The 16,984-nt window shown below is 44.5% G+C and overlaps 1 protein-coding gene across 8 annotated transcripts in view; it reads right to left on the bottom strand.

Annotated features, from left to right (window-relative positions):
• FAM13A (family with sequence similarity 13 member A) overlaps window positions 1-16,984 on the bottom strand; it is a 208,120-nt gene that overhangs the window by 159,314 nt on the left and 31,822 nt on the right. For all 8 annotated transcript variants that reach the window (XM_039540440.1, XM_039540441.1, XM_039540442.1 and 5 more), the window contains one exon: window positions 13,268-13,448. In XM_039540440.1, the coding sequence (XP_039396374.1) occupies window positions 13,268-13,448 (181 nt within the window). The remainder of the gene's footprint in view (window positions 1-13,267; window positions 13,449-16,984) is intronic.

The following is a 16,984-nucleotide window of genomic DNA, read 5'->3' on the forward strand; positions in this document are numbered from 1 at the left end:
AAGGGAAATCATACCCTTTGGTCACATCTTTGTGGAGAAATACACGGGAAAAATCAACAGCACTTCTTCCCAAGCAGCACCAGGGATTAATTCCAGTCCAACCCCTAGCAAGGCAGGACAAATGTTCAGAAATCCCCTCATGCCTGGCTGTGACAAAATGATGTTTGTATGTAGGTCTGGCTCTAGTGCTGGCCCACACATAGGATATGCGGCCTAGCTCTACTGCCTGATAACAAGTTCTCTTTTTAGCTCAAGCGTTAAGGACCTGTGCTTTGGAGCTGTAGGACCAGATTTTTACTCCTGGCTGGGCGATTTTATCAAGGAACCCACATCTGTAGCATTTGGATTTCGTTATATCAAGACTTCCTTAGGCTCTGCAAAAGTCTTAGACATTTCCTACTCATCATGCTCACAAGCAAATATTTCAACTCTTGTAATTTTATTTTAAACTCAGAATTTTCTTCCTTCACAGTTGACAATAACTATTCCTCTTTGAGGACTAGGTATGTGCCTCCTTCGAATTTTTTGTCTAAGGGTATGTCTATACTACCAGCCGGATCGGCGGGCAGCGATCAATCCAGTGGGGGTCTATTTATCGTGTCTAGTCTAGACGTGATAAATTGACCCCCGAATGCTCTCCCGTCGACTCCTGTACTCCACCACCGTGAGAGGTGCAGGCAGAGTTGACGAGGGAGCGGCAGCAGTCAACTCACCGCAATGAAGACACCACGGTGAGTAGATCTAAGTACGTCGACCTCAGCTACGTTATTCACGTAGCTGAAGTTGCATAACTTAGATCGATACCCCTCTCTCCCCCCTGTGTAGACCAGGCCTAAGTGATTTGGGGCTACCAGTCAACAAAAAAAGAGCAGTTATATATTTTAGTTAAAAAACGTATTTCCTTTATTCTTCAGTAGCTCAAAATGGCTTAAATTGCTTTCTTCAAACCCAAAATTAAAATTATATATATATTATATATATCTGGAGCAATGCCAGCTCCAGGTTTTCTGCCGCCCCAAGTGGCAGGGAAAAAAAAAAGCCGATCGGCTCTTCGGCGGCAGGGCCTTCACGCTCTCTCTTCCTCTTCACTGGCAGCTCAAAGAGGAAGAGAGGGACTGGGGGACCCGCCACCGAATTCCCGGAGAAGACCCAGACATGCCGCCCCTTTCTATTGACTGCCCCAAGCACCTGATTCCTTAGCTGGTGCCGGCCCTGATCTGGAGTGAGCTCCTACAGAGTTTCACCCCAAAAGGAAAGTTTTTCAAAAAAGTTTCAACAAGTGTCAATCGCACTGTACATAACAGGAGTTATATTCCTAGCTTAATTTGCGATAATGACTATTATACCAATTCATGTTCTGAGGTATCTTTTTTAAGGAATACCCTGGCCCCAATCTTACAGCCCAGATGTGTAGAGCTCATTGCAGGAGCAGGAGCAGTGGGGGCTGAGACAAAATGTAACCAAACATAGCCTGAAAGGCACTTTGGGCCAACGCTAAAAGTTACATGACAATTCTAGTTTTAAAGATTCAGTCCCTCTACTTTCATTCTAATAGTCTGTGCACTATGTCTGTATACGTAACGTCACCAGCAGCCAAAATAGTTACAATTCAATTCAACCCCTGTTGAAATTTAGGTCACATTTTTAACTTTTGCAAATTAAGCAATAAACCAAAAGCACAGTTTGGATCCTTGGCTTTCATACAGCAAATATGTCCAGCAAATAGCCCTTTCGCACAATCAATACATTCCACTCTGGAATCCCAAGAAATGCTTGACAAATGGTAGAGGGGGAAAACAAATCTGAGTCTCAGCCATTACAAATATTAAAATCCCATTTTGTTTTTTTACACAGAGATTTTATTCTTCCCAGTAAACAGAAGTTGAAAAGCTAATTTGGTTCATTTGTACTATTAGAGTTACATTGTGGTCTAGCTCCACACCTTTTCTTCCGTTTCCTTGCATTCTTCAGACACAGTGATGCAAGAGTAAACCAGAGACAATGCACTTAAAACACACACACACTGGAGTTTGTACCCTGGCAATCTACCAGGGGGTATAATGGTTTAGATGTGGGTGAAATAGTTATCTAGGGCAAAGAAATGAAGCAGAAGTGCAGTCTGTGCAATGGTGCAATTCACTAATGGCCTAAAACCCCATAGCCAGGGTTGGAGTGCAGGAGAATTGTGGGAGCAGGGAAACAGGAGAATATGCACCCTTTCTAGTTCCAAGAGATCACAAGTCAAACTACTGTTGTTTGGCCATGACTTCAACCCTATTCCCAGCAGGGCATCTGTCAATGTCCAAACTTACCTGCCCAAGCAAAAGAACGTGTCTCACTAAAAAAGAAAAGAAACCCCAACGGATGTTTTTTTCTGCATGCGCAGCCCCACACTATCATCTGTGAGTGGGTTTCAAGTAGGCTGCAATTTATTAGTTGCAGATGCACAAACTGAGAGTTGTACAAAGTACTAGGCCATACAGGTTTGATTAAGGGGACGGGGTGGGGAGGACCCTTATTCAGAACCCACAGTAATCCTCCATAGGAAATATTTCAGATATTCATAGGGGCAGATCCTGAAAAAATTATTCAGCATAAGTAATCCTCCTGAAATCAAACATTTGCATACTTTTGTAGGGGTGAGCCAATAGCGTTTGGACTAAACAGCCAATATTTGTTGCCCATTTGATCTCTGTAAGTTTCCTCTGTTCCCTGTTATAAAATGTGTAAGATGTGTTATAAAATCCTGAGGCAACAAAATTCATGTATGACATCAACCAAATGGACATGTACAAAATTCTTCTGAAGAGTTATCACATCCTCTGGAAAGTGTTCTCCCGCTACCACGCTACCATCAACAAAGAAGAAATACACAAGGGAGAAGAAAAGGGCACAATGCCTATTTATGGAAGCCAGCTGCAAAACAACAATATCAGAGAGAAAAATGTTCTTGTCCATCACAATAATAAGCCTCCACTTGAGGCAATTAGACTTATTTTGTCATCACAAAAGGGCAAATATCCAGCAAGCAGAAAAAGCAACAACATTCAACGCCTTTTAATACTGCGCTTTAAAATCTCGTCCATCTGCTTTTAAAGGTACTCACAATTTGCACCATTTTAAATGTCATCACTGTGGCTGTTTTGTCTTTCCTGATGATCCATCACATCATCATTCCATAAAGGAGCTTTCATATAGACCTTCATGCACCAATTTACAGATTTAAGTAATGCAAATGCAGAATAAAGTAATAAGCAGAAAAATCAGAAGATATAAAAGAAAGAATCGTGTTTTTAGCTATGATTTCAAGAAAAAATTATACAGGACCACAGTTTACCAGCTGGCAGAGGAAGGTATAAAATTACATCTTCCTGAAGAGCTGTTTCCAGAATAGAAGCTGTTTGGTTTGCAGAGCTTACAAATGTTGCTCTGTCAAACTTCCAAACTCCTTGAATAAGGCTATTTGGTTTACACAGGTTACAAACTCCATAGACTATGGAGTTTACAAAACGTTTTGTGGAGCTTATAAACAAGGTGGAGTTTCAATGGCTAAGTGTATCCTTTCAAAATTACAAGGAAGGAGCATAGAGCTTATAAACCATGGCAAGCAAACCTTTCAGATGTGGGACAGTTTCTATGGCAGTCAGTTGCAGTTGAAGGGAATCTGGAGACAAAATCCCAAAATAAAGTAGCTTAAATAAGGATCCCTCACACTGTGCGGAACAATTCACTTTGTCACTTTATTTGTGCTGTTGCTGCTCTGAACCAGTGAAAGACAATGTGGTTAATTAAAAAGTCATGTTTTGTTTAATGAATTTTTGGGAGACACACGACATGTCCCAACATGGTGTTAGAGGGACTGTGCTGTCTTTCAGATGACACATAAACCTACAGTCATAATCACACGTGCTCTTTGGGATCTTATGGAAACAGGAGCGTTAGCCCCAGCATTTCAGCCATATTCCAATTAGCGAGATCATAATGGGCCTGAACCAAACAGAAGATTCCCATTGGCTTCAGTGGGCTTTGGATCAGGCCCACTCTGCCTACAAAGTCTCCAGCTGGAGTATTTTTCTTTGTTTCCTGTTCTAAATGGTTATGTCGGTTGTTGTGCACTAATAGTAACAGTTGTCACATTCAACCCTGGAGATGGCTTAACTCCACTGAGGAACAGAGAGATTCCTATATACAGCTCAAAAAGTTATTTGGATGTCCTTCCAGACGCCAAGTTCTACATAGCTACACGGTTTTATTGTTATTAATTGTAGAATATGACACGAACACTAGGCCACCACCAGCCCTGATATTCAAGGCTAGATGCTGCCCATGGCTACATTTTATTTTATAAACCAATTATTAGTTTGTTGTGCAAGGTCTTCTCTATTTGTTTCAGCTGGGCCCATCTTTCTAAAGGCTCTCTCTTTCCGCACCATTTACACCGGGTGCTACAACTTTGCAACACTTTGCGACAGTTCACAAATACATGCGCAACTGCGTTCCAAAGGAGACAAGGAAGTCAAATGAGCACAGTGCATTGTTCTGACCAAGTGTTTTGGCCAGCATTTAATTTACTAATAAAAATGGATCTCCATGTTGCTGACACTGAGAGCCTTGTTCATTGTTTAATAGCTTTGTTAAAAAAACCCACCCCATTAAATTGTTAATCGGGACTCATTTACCATGCAATCAAACTCAAATAAGAAATGTTACTGTAAAATAATCCATAAAACAATCAAGGCCTTAAATTGTTAGTCGACAAACAGGTTCTGAAACAAACACCAAGTAATCGACACTACTAGAAATCCCTTTAGCATTCACTGACCTCTCTCTTAATCAATACTGGGAAATTAACAGTAGTCAGTGAGCACTGTAAAAGTGTCAACAGGTAACCTTTTAATGTTGTAACAGAAAAGAAGGGGTGTGAGGGGGAAACTGTCATGCAGCATGCAAAGCAACAATGTAAAAAAATACTCATGATTGATCTAATAATTATTTACACACCAGTATCACATTTCTGGAATGTGTTAATTTTTAGTAGCATAAACTTTGGGGCAGTTTTGCAACTTTTGATGCCTTAACTGCTATTTCTATCCTCCTAGTTCATGTCAGAATGCAATTTTCTCTTTTGCCCTGCGGGGGCTAGAGCTTCTAGCGTGCTGCTAGTCTGCCTCCATCTTTACATGAAGAAATTAAGAAAAAGTCAAGGGTTTGGACATGAAAATCTCCACCAGTTCAAACAGCTGCTGCGATGTATAGATTATGAAGTAGGACTGACAGAAATGGAAGAGATGTTCGAGGAACTAGGAGAGTATTACGAACAACAGTATTCAAATCAGAGCTACAAAAATAAATCCCTTATTATCCTAATTCAAAATACACTTACTAAATATTTCACTTTGGACTATACTGGAACTGGAATTAGTGGTTAGGATTTACTGAACTCCTCTTCCTCCCAGCTCCACTCCTCAGTGGACAAATCAGCATGTCTGCAACTCTTAGCTTTTGCCCACGCTCAGGAATAGCCTTATTCAGCAATAGATACAGCTGCACCAATGCTGACTCCCAAGCATAGACAAAGGCATGCAAGGGTTTGCACAGACGGAGCTCATGGAGGTTTATCCCTTCCCATAATCGGGGTAAAACCTGATTAGCTCAATCACTGCAAAACTCGGTTTGCCCTTGTCAACTCTTAGGGGTCAGTCCCAGCACAGCTCCATCAACTGCTTAATCGGAGCAATTCCCGATTGCAGACAAGACTTTGGGGGAGACCAGGAAACCTACATTTTTATTATATTTTTCTTGGCTTCACAATGGCATGTGGTATGGCCTTGTCCAAATAAAAACAGACATACACTGGAGGGACCACACCATGTACTCCTGTGGATACACCCATGGGAGGTGTACAGAGGACCTAGGTGATTCTAAGAAGCTCACCTATGGAGTTCCCATCTAATGCATCTCCCATAAAGGGAAGAATTTCCTAATCCCCACAGATCCTCATGTTGGCAAGATGGTCTACTTCTATGCACGGTCAGTTCCTGCATGCTCCTCCTCTCCCCTCCCTTCACCCCCACAGGAGCATGCCACCATTCACCACCCATCCTGTTCTTACACAAAATTCCCTTTTCTAACTGGCATGCAGGCATGGACCTTTCCAGCAGCACTCACTTAGGTATGAATATCAACTCAGTTGTCTGCAGAGTAAAATGCAACAGAGTGCAGCTGCATCCCAGCTCCATCTCTGCACCGCAGCTCCCGTAGAAGACCTTCCATGAACCCTCTCCCTCCCAAGTAGAAGAGGCCTGATCAGGAGTATGGAGCTCAGGGGATGATTGGGCAAGCTAAGCTAAAGAAGAAGGGAAGTCTCAGAAGAAAATATCCCATTGCTAACTAAGCTCCACTCCACAGAACAGACTAGGAAACTCTCCTGTACTATTTCCAAGCAATGTAACCAGCATCACTGGACAACTTATATCAGCACTTACAGTTGGATGCATGAGCTTCTCCCTCCCAACACAAACCTCTGTGTGGGGGGGGAAAAGAACCAACAATATTGTTCATCTACTTCAGAATGAGATAGATTTGTTCAGGACAGAAACCCTGGGGTGACACACAGTGTACTGTTAGCCAGAGAACCCTGACAGGGGGACTAGGTGAAGAGGCAGTGCAAGGAGCCTCCCTCCTCACTGCACCCCTTACAGGTGACCATCCATGAACCGATATTTAGCGCTTCCTGAGCTCAAAAACAGGACACGTCTGGGGCGCCTCTGGTACTAGATGCAAAGAAGGCAGGGAAGGGCAGCGTGAGGCCAGAGCCTTGGTCCTACATTCCCCTTCCACGCTAGCCAGGAGAGCTGAACAGGATGCAATACCACTGACTTTCAGTTTCATGCACTTACACAACCAGAGAACTGGGCTGAAGAAATCTGAATTATTGCTCACGGTTTAGAACCTTTCTCTCCTCACTATAGTGTATAATTACCTATTACCAGCAGATCCCTGAACAGCTGAGGACCATTCCTTCAATAGCACCATGCTGCTAGAAGAATGGGTCTGATGAAATGCTTAAAAGAATTTTCTTGGGTTGAAAATAAATGTGGACTTATTATAATAAGAATCTACATCTCTTCTCTTTGACATGTCTCGGTCTTGTAAAGATATAGCAGCCAACTGTCAAAAGCTAAGAAGAAAAATAAGCCAACGGGGACCGGCACCTGCATGTCTTACCTTTGGGAGATTAGCATCAGCGGTGAATACCAGACATTTTTCTCAAACCAGAGTACTGTTTAATTTTAGCAGCTGGAACAAAGCACGACAACAAGCTTATAGGTGTGTCTGTCTTACCCAAGCCCCATCACCCTGTGGCAGGGAGCCAGGGAGGTTTTGATTTTTCAGACCCTCCAGTGGAACATGCCTCTGTATCAATTTGCTCCCAAGGGACAGTTCCCTGATAATGACTCCCCTGCCCAAGAGAGGGACTACTGAATTTCTTAGTGTCCTTCAGAGCTTCTGGATCCCAGCCATGGCAAAACAAGGCTTATTACTTTGCTAGTACTTCCCAGCTAATAGCTCAGGCAGGAGGCTGCTCATCTGGGGCCATTGTGTTGCCTTCCTGTTAGTTTCCTATCAGCCCTGCTATTAAACTAAACCAGCCTACGTAGAAAACATTCTCCTAACTCATTTACAGTCATACTGTTACCATCCCCAACACTGGGTAACAAATGAATACAGACCAGCCCCATGTCCTCTCAGTCACTTTGACCTCAAAACAACAGTAACTAGGCATAGGGGCTTTATCTTTTCTGTACAGAGAACTACACTGACCTGGTATTTTGATCTTTTCTTTTCTTCCACTTGAGAAGTAGTGAATAAAAAGGTGGAAACGCACAGAATCATGGCACTTCACTTTCCTTGGCATAACACTCACTTTTCCTTTGTCTCTAAATTCTGACCATTAGCAACACCAGTGGCAGAGCTCTAGTGCAGATCAGACAGCAGCACTGTAACCACCCAGTCTTTCAGCTCTTTCAGAGCAGGTCTAAAACGCCAGCAGCTACCAGGCCACCATCTATGCTAGCACTCCCCATTGCTATCACGGTGCAGCTGGCAGCAATGATGGAGAATTTTAGGCAAATAAATCTAATCCACACTAGGCTAAAGGCATCCCCGTCTGCCCTGTGTCCAGGCACATCCCTCAGCTCTAGCATACCAAATACTTCAGTGGATTTCAAACCTATCTGCTTTTCTTTGGAAGTTTTCCATTTCCACCTGTGGGTCATGCTACCTTTTTCTTCCCTCCTCGTCAAAATACATCATTGGATGGACACTTCTTCTTGAGAGTCATTCATTAAGAAAATGAATGAGGAGTCATGAGGAGTTGAAGGCTATAATGCAGAACTTCACTTTCTTCTTGCAAAGCTTTTTATTCTGCTTTGTTAAAAAAATTAACTTCTCTGCTTGCTCATTGATGAACAAGACCACAGATTCCAATGATAAAAAGAAGCTCAAAAAGAACATATTTTTTAATATTCAATGTCCTGCATAGCTGCTGTGATACCCATTTCTAGAGCTGGGTGGCAGCACTCTTCCTGTCCTGTGAAGCTTTGAGATTTCAGATATATTCCCGTTGCACATCAAGGAAAAACCCAAGACTTTTCAACATTTTTTTAAAACAAAAAAACAAAGACACACCCAACCCAAACTAGCCAAGAGGCTGGTGGTCAGAGCACTCACCTGCCTGATTCAGAGCAGACACTTGAACCTGGGTCTCCCATTGCCCAGGCGAGTGTTCTGACCAGAAATTCCACTCTGGACCTCAGAAACCTTCCCCAACGAAAGTTTCATTGAAACTTGCCCATTTCCAGGAAAAGTTTCAGTTTCAACAAAGCAGCATTTTCCAATAAAAATCTTCAGTCACACAATTCATGACCATTTCTATCCCTGTGTGTAAGTGCTGGTAAATGTTAGCTTCTTAATGGTGACCCACATATGTGACTCTGTATAAACCAATGTTTGCAATCCTGTGGTACTGAGTTTTTTTTTCTGATTCCAGTAATGAATGAAGACTAACAACACTATAAAATTTACAAGATTATCTGTAACTTTCAGGTTTATTTATGGGCTCTTCAACTCTAAGAAAACCCAAACACATGTCCCCACCACCAACAGGCTGGTTAAATTTTCAAACAGCAACAATTTGACACAGAGTCATAGAAGATTAGGGTTTGAAGAGACCTCAGGAGGTCATCTAGTCCAACTCACTTGTGACGGTCCATGTCCCTAGGGTCAGGTCAGCGTGGGCTATCCATTACAGTTTGCAAAGCAGCCCTTCGGCACAGGGCGGCGTGGCCTAGCGGACAGAGTCTATAACGCCCTCTCTGGTAAAGGGCAGCGTGGCCTAATGACCAGAGTCTATGGAGCCCCCTTTGGTGTAGGGTGGCATGGCCCAATGGCCAGAGCCTATAACGCCCCCTTTGGTGTAGGGCGGCGTGGCCTAACAGCCAAATTCTACAAAACAACCCTTTGGCACCAGGTAGCGTGGCCAGAGTCTACAGCGTTGGGGTTTGATAGCCCCAGTGGGGGGGGGCTCGGGCCCACCCGACTCCACCGTGCCCTGACCCAGGGCCCTAGCAGTGGCAGAGCGGCTTGCCACTGACTCAGTGCGGGGGTCCTACCGAAACACGCTGAGTTTCCCTGGGTGGCAGGTACCACTCTGCCACTCTCCCTGGGTCACTTCCTACCAGAGTCTGTGTTGGGGTTTCCCATGAGACGTCTGGTCCTCTGTGTTCGACAGTGGTCTCCAGGGTCTCCTCCAGTGACCGGGGTGTAGGCGGGCCATGAACAGCTTAAATGCACAGCATAGTCAGAGGCTGTGGCTGGCTCTCCACAGGAGCTTCCCAAGCAGGTCCTTCCCCTGCGGCCTCCCACCCAGAATGAGCTGGTCTCTCTCCCTTTATACTACTAGAGCACTTGGAGCATGCCCAGTCTTGCCAGGGAGGCAGGACTTCCGCTGTCAATACCTGGGGCTTAACCCTGTCTGGGCTAGTGCGAGGTAAGTGGGCCCCGTCACACCCCTGCTCAGAGCAGGACTAACACCAACTAAATCATCCCACCCAGGGCTTTGTCAAGCCAGGCCTTAAAAACCTCTAAGGAAGGAGATTCCACCACCTCCCTAGGTAACCCATTCCAGTGCTTCACCGCCCTCCTAGTGAAATAGTGTTTCCTAATATCCAACCTAGACCTCCCCGACTGCAACTTGAGACCATTTCTCCTTGTTCTGACATCTGCCACCACTGAGAACAGCCTAGCTCCATCCTCTTTGGAACCCTCCTTCAGGTAGTTGAAGGCTGCTATCAAATCCCACCACACTCTTCTCTTCTGCAGACTAAACAAGCCCAGTTCCCTCAGCCTCTCCTTGTAAGTCATGTGCCCCAGCCCCCTAATCATTTTCGTTGCCCTCCGCTGGACTCTGTCCAATTTGTCCACATCCTTTCTGTAGTGTGGGGCTACAAACTGGACGCAATACTTCAGATGTGGCCTCACCAGTGCCAAATAGAGGGGAATAATCACTTCCCTTGATCTGCTGGCAATGCTCCTACTAATGCAGCCCAATATGCTGTTAGCCTTCTTGGCAACAAGGGCATACTGCTGACTCATATCCAGCTTCTCATCCACTGTAATCTCCAGGTTCTTTTCTGCAAAACTGCTGCTTAGCCAGTCAGTCCCCAGCCTGAAGCAGTGCATGGGATTCATCCATCCTAAGTGCAGGACTCTGCACTTGTCCTTGTTGAACCTCATCAGATTTCTTTTGGCCCAATTCTCCAATTTGTCTAGGTCACACTGGACCCTATCCCTACCCTCCAGCACATCTACCTCTCCCCACAGCTTAGTGTCATCCGCGAACTTGCTGAGGGTGCAATCTATCCCATCATCCAGATCATTAATGAAGATGTTGTACAAAACTGGCCCCAGGAGCACTCCGCTTGATACCGGCTGCCAACTAGACATCGAGCTGTTGATCACTACCCGTTGAGCTTGACGACCTAGCCAGCTTTCTATCCACCTTACAGTCCATTCATCCAATCCATACTTTTTAACTTGCTGGCAAGATTACTGTAGGAGACCGTATCAAAAGCTTTGCTGAAGTCAAGATATATCACGTCCACTGCTTTTCCCATATCCACAGAGCCAGTTATCCTCATCGTAGAGGGCAATCACGTTGGTCAGGCATGACTTGCTCTTGATGAATCCATGTTGACTGTTCCTGATCACCTTCCTCTCCTCCAACTGCTTCAAAATGGTTTCCTTGAGGACCTGCTCCATGATTGTTCCAGCGACTGAGGTGAAGCTGACTGGTGTGTAGTTCCCCAGGTTCTCCTTCTTCCCCTTTTAAAGATGGGCACTATATTTGCCTTTTTCCTTTCATCCAGGACCTCCCCCAATCGCCACAAGTTTTCAAAGATAATGGTCAATGGCTCTGCAAACACACCAGCCAACTCCCTCAGCTCCCTCGGATCCATTAGATCTGGACCCATGGACTTATGCATGTCCAGCTTTTCTAAATAGTCCTTAACCTGTTCTTTCACCACTGAGGGCTGCTCACCTCCTCCCCATACTGTGTTGCCCAGCACAGCCGTGTGGGAGCTGACCTTATCTGTGAAGATCGAGGAAAAAATTCATTGAGTACTTCAGCTTTTTCCATATCATCTGTCACTAGGTTACCTCCCCCATGCATTAAGGGTCCCACACTTTCCCTGACCTTTTTCTTGTTGCTAACATGCCTGTAGAAACCCTTCTCATTACCCTTCACATCCTTTGCTAGCTGCAACTCCAATTGTGCTTTGGCCTTCCTGATTACACTCCTGCATGCTCGAGCAATATTTTTATACTTCTCCCTAGTCATCTGACCAAGTTTCCACTTCTCGTAAGCTTCCTTTTTGTGTTTAAGCTCACCGAAGATTTCACTGTTAAACCAAGCTTGGTCGCCTGCCATATTTGCTATTCTTTCTGCACATCAGAATGGTTCGTTCCTGTGCCCTCAATCAGGCTTCTTTAAATTACAGCCAGCTTTCCTGGACTCCTTTCCCCCTCATATTAGCCTCCCAGGGGATCCTGCCCATCAGTTCCCTACGAGAGTCAAAGTCTGCTTTTCTGAAGTCCACGGTCCGTATTTTCTAACTTATGTGAGGATCCTGAACTCAACCATCTCATGGTCACTGCTGCCCAGGTTGCCACCCACTTCTACTTCCCCTACCAAGTCTTCCCTGTTTGTAAGCAGCAGGTCAAGAGGAGAATAGCCCCTGGTTGGTTTCTCCAGTAATTGCACCAGGAAGTTGTCCCCAACACTCTCCAAAACCTTCCTGGATTGTCTGTGCATTGCTGTATTGCTCTCCCAGCAGATGTCCAGGCAGCACTGACTGAGAACACTCATCACTTAACGCAGTGCAGTTATCTAAAATAATCATTGTTCTGACAACCACCTGGGATTTTGAATCATGGAGGTTAATGGCTATAAGAACAAGTGAGTAGGAAGCAACTCTGCATCTCTGTGCAGGCTCCTATGATCTGAAGCTCCCGCACAACATACACTGAAGTTCACATTAGCCCTGGAGGAGTCCATTACATCCTTGCCTCCAGAAAGGAGGAGGAGTCTGGACCAGAAGGAAGCAGTCAGCAGAATCAATGAATCTCATGTCAACTCCCACTTGCTCTCTGCAGAGCCTCATCCCTCCAGATAGGTCTCTGGACCCTCTAGGAGCACAGCTCCCATCAGCACCACAGCACCATTGGATCTGGATCACACACTCCTAAATCAAGAGGGTTTGCATGTCTCACCACCTGGAAGCCTGGAGCAGGCAGCATCCACCAGTTGCCCTGTGATGCCATCTTCCCTAAATGCCCTCTCTCTAGATGTTGTGCAGAGAAGCCTCCATGGTGTGTGGCAGAAAAGGAAGAATGTTGAGTAGATGCAACTTTCTTCCTTCTAAAAATTTGGGGGATTTTCTGCTCCATTTTTCTCCTGTTTACATCACCTAACAAACTGCTTAAAATAAGCGTTTCAAAATGCCAACAAATTCCCTCCCCCCACCCCAAAAGGACAACCCAAACCCCAAATGTTACCCTTAAAGTCTGCATCCGTTGTTTAGGGAATTTATAGGATCAACGGAAACGGTGAGAATTCTGAGCTGCGTCTCTTGCCACCTGCTTCAAAATGTGCTCAGCTGAAGTGACAGAAAGGAGGGGGAACCCCCCCCCCCCACGAACTTACTGAAAACAACTTGGTCCAAAAATGGTGGCCAGATTGAAAATGTTCATTCTGTTCACCGTGTGATGCTCAGCAACTCGGGTCAAGAACCGGCACAGATACTTCAGCAGGCAGTAGTTGGCATCAGGTAGCTCTTTTATGAGTTCTTTCAAGTTGTTCTCCTTCTCAGCATCATTTCTAGGATCTGGGAAGAAGAGGGGGAGGAGAACATGGTTTCTGAGCTCGATCCTTCATCACCTCCAATTTATTGATGGACATTAACTAAAGTAATTAAATAGACAGGATCAGATTCTTTTGTAAGGGCTGCTCTCCACACAAACCTGCACTGAAATAACTAAATCGGAAACTGATGCAAGCTTGCGTGCAGATCAGCCCTTATTTACACAGGATTAAATCCAGATTAATTCAATTAAACTCGGTGCAGTTATGCCTGTGCGACAAACCTCTGCCCACAAATCCTGCCTCAAAACAAACTTTTACCATTCAATCAGCCTGTCTTTTTGTAATCCACCTCTCCAAACAGTGCACCCATGGCACTCGTATATGGGAACTTCCTGTTCATCTTATTAGACTGAAATTTCTTTGGGCGGGACACTAAATGCATTCTGTGCAATAAAACAAATAATCTGGGCTTGAAACACTTGCCTGAAACCTCTCAGCCAAAGCAGGGCTGGATTTACACTCAGGCACCTGTAGGCACAGCATCTTCAATGCCCCCCCCCTTACAACTGACCGTGTTTTCTGTAAAAAATGAAACTTTTAACCCACTTTTAACTTTTAGGTGCCCCTAGAATGCTGGCGTCCCTTGGCACATGCCCTCCTGTGCCTAATGAGAAATCTGGCCCCGAGCCTAAGGACTAACCAGAGCGAAACTGCCATCACAACACTCAGAGCCACCCTCGCTGTAGTTTATTCTGTACTGGTTATTTGACATTGTATTTATTTGCATGTTCATACTTTTGTGTTATACTTTGGTGCCCTTCTTCTTGGCTTCACTACACTTTCTTTCCCACATATCACCACATCTTTTCTTAAGGGCTTTGTTTGTGGGGGGGGGGCTACAATCCCCTTTCCCCTCTCCCCCTCTCTACTGTACTTGACTATCTTCTCCCCTTTTTTCTTTCACTAGTCACAACATCTCTTTCTTTGCACCATACTTCTCTAATTTATCCTACCACTTTCTTCCACTCATCCAGTCCATGGGCTCTTTCCCAATCCCAGAGGATGGGTCTTGGATACTGCGTCTTGCTGCAGCTCTCCCATTCCCTTTGCTCTGTGGCTGTACGAAGAAGGTCTCTGTGCTACTCTATCTCTCCCTCAATCTTTGGGTTTCAGTTCCCCTCCTCATGATTAGCTCCAGTGATATCTGATTAGTGCTTGTGAAGTGTTCAAATGCCATAGCAAGAAGTACCATAAGAAAAGCTAATAAACATATTTGTAAAAATGTACATTAGACTTTTCAAAACTTTTTTTTTTAAACTCTGACCCCCTTTTTTCTTGGTCATTTGTTTTAGTATAGCACAAAAAACCCAGTTGTATAAGAATGATCTATAGAGTGAGCAAGATGATGGTTCAGGTTTTGTATAGTTCTTGAACTACAATTTTAACATTCTGTTATTGGAATATGTTTTGGCAAATACTCCTTGAAGTGTACTTTCATATAGGTCCAATTCTGTAACCTTTGCTCACGCTGAATAACAGTTACATGAGCAGTCTTGCTGAAGTCAAAGGGCTCAGTCACAGGTGTAAGTGCGACTGATGTAAGGAGTGCGGAATCAGGACTGTTTGGGGAAACAGGAAATGTAGCTCTATTGCTGTATTCTATATGTAAACAAGTCTTTTTTTCCCTATGTACAAATGGAAAAAGAAAGGGTGATGTTTGTTAGTAGCTATGTTTTGTGGGTGAAACTGCAGCGTGCTATTGGTGTCTCTAATGTGAATTTGCATACCTGTGGATTTTTAGAAGAAATTGCATGAATTGTGAGGGTATTATATTACAAGTAGAGCTGGGAAGCGAATGGGAATTGCATTTTGTGGAGAATTTCGAGATTTTGAAATTCTGTTTTATTCCGAACTGGAACAAAATGCAGACATGTCAAAAGTTCTCCGATTTTTTTAAAAAGTAATTTTGGATCAATAAGATGATTTTGTTTTGACAAAATCATTTCATTCAGAAATGTTGCTTTGCTTCGACCTAGTTTTAATGCTGCAGGTAAAACTGACAGGTAACGAAGTTTTTTTAACCTCTGTGATTGAGTTAAGATATATTCAGTAACACTTATAGCTCCTCACGTTTCTTTCTTGCTACTGGAGAGGCATCCCTGCTCCAGGTAACCCCAGTTGAACTCTTCTGTCTCCCTGATACTGACCTACTTTGTCAGGGATGGACAACTGGGGCCGTACCCAATCTACCGGATAAATTTACTTGGCCTGAACTGTACCAGCTCCGGGCAGGCAATCCGGCAGCACCAGGGCCAAGAAGGGGGCAGGACATGGAGTCACAAGGGGAGGCCCAACCTGTGCGCAGACGTGCATGTCACATGATGCTGTGGCAAGAGCCAACGGGCCGAAGCAGGGAGCCATGCCACCTCTTCAGGACAGCAGCCACCCTGAGGGGTGAGCACAGGGGTGGGCTCACTCTCCACACTCCTACCCAGACCCTCCCCAGGACCTGAGCTCTCTCCCCCATCACATCGCATCCCCAGGCCCACCAAAGGGTTTCAGTGGATTTTGTCACCATGTACTACCTTAAAGTTGCCCATCCCTGTACTATGTGTTCCTAGCAGAAGAGTATCTTGTCCCAAAGCAGCTAGTGTTTGATGAGAGAATACTTAATGCTGTGCGTCAAAAGAGCTTCTTTAGTTCAAGAGGTAAAGCCTTTTGGTTTTGGAACAAAACGTCCTCTGGTTAAGTCCCAACTAGGTCAGGGACTTCTGAGACCCGCGTCTGGTAAACAGCCTAAACCATGCATGTTCTGTCTGAGGTAGCTCAGCAAGTGCCTGCTGGAACAATAGACATGCCAAGTATGTGCTGCTTTGGAACAGTTCTCTGTTTTGTGCACTCTGTGCAGAGTGTTTTGCAAAAGAAGGAAAAGGACATTGTGTTGCGGGTTTGCCTTCTCATGGCTGGAGGCTAGGATAGAGGATACATAAAATGCTGTTACTTCTACTGACAGCAGAGATGGAGGTTCTGCTTTAGCACTAATGCCTGAACTGATGGTTTTGAACTAGTGCCCTCAGTTTCAAATACCAGTAGAGGACAATTCCATACACTAAGTCACAGGTGCAAGGACTTTCCAGGCAATCCTATTTTTGGCTTACATTTTCCCAAACCTCTTTAACAGAGACTGTGAAAACAAAAAAGGAGTTGGTGTTTTTAAAATACTTCTATGTCCAGGAACTATTTTCAGGGTGAATTACAGAGTACCCTGGGGAAAGAAGAGCGCTAGGAAGAAAAATATGAATGAGCAACATTGTTAAAACTGCCACAGTCTGGGGACTGAGGGCATGATCGTCAGGCTGGGATATGCTTTATCTTTTGCACAGTCAGACATTCTTACAGTTAAAAATTAAACAAGACTTACCTTGCATGTCATTTAGGAAGGCCAGGCAATAAATGTTCTCACATCTGTCACTCAATATAGTTTCTCATAAATTAGATTAACTGGAATTACAGCATGCTGAAATACCAGCGACAACTGTTTCTCAGGCTATGGTTTAA

This window comes from Mauremys reevesii, linkage group 5 (assembly GCF_016161935.1).
Source record: "Mauremys reevesii isolate NIE-2019 linkage group 5, ASM1616193v1, whole genome shotgun sequence".
NCBI lineage: Eukaryota > Metazoa > Chordata > Testudines > Geoemydidae > Mauremys > Mauremys reevesii.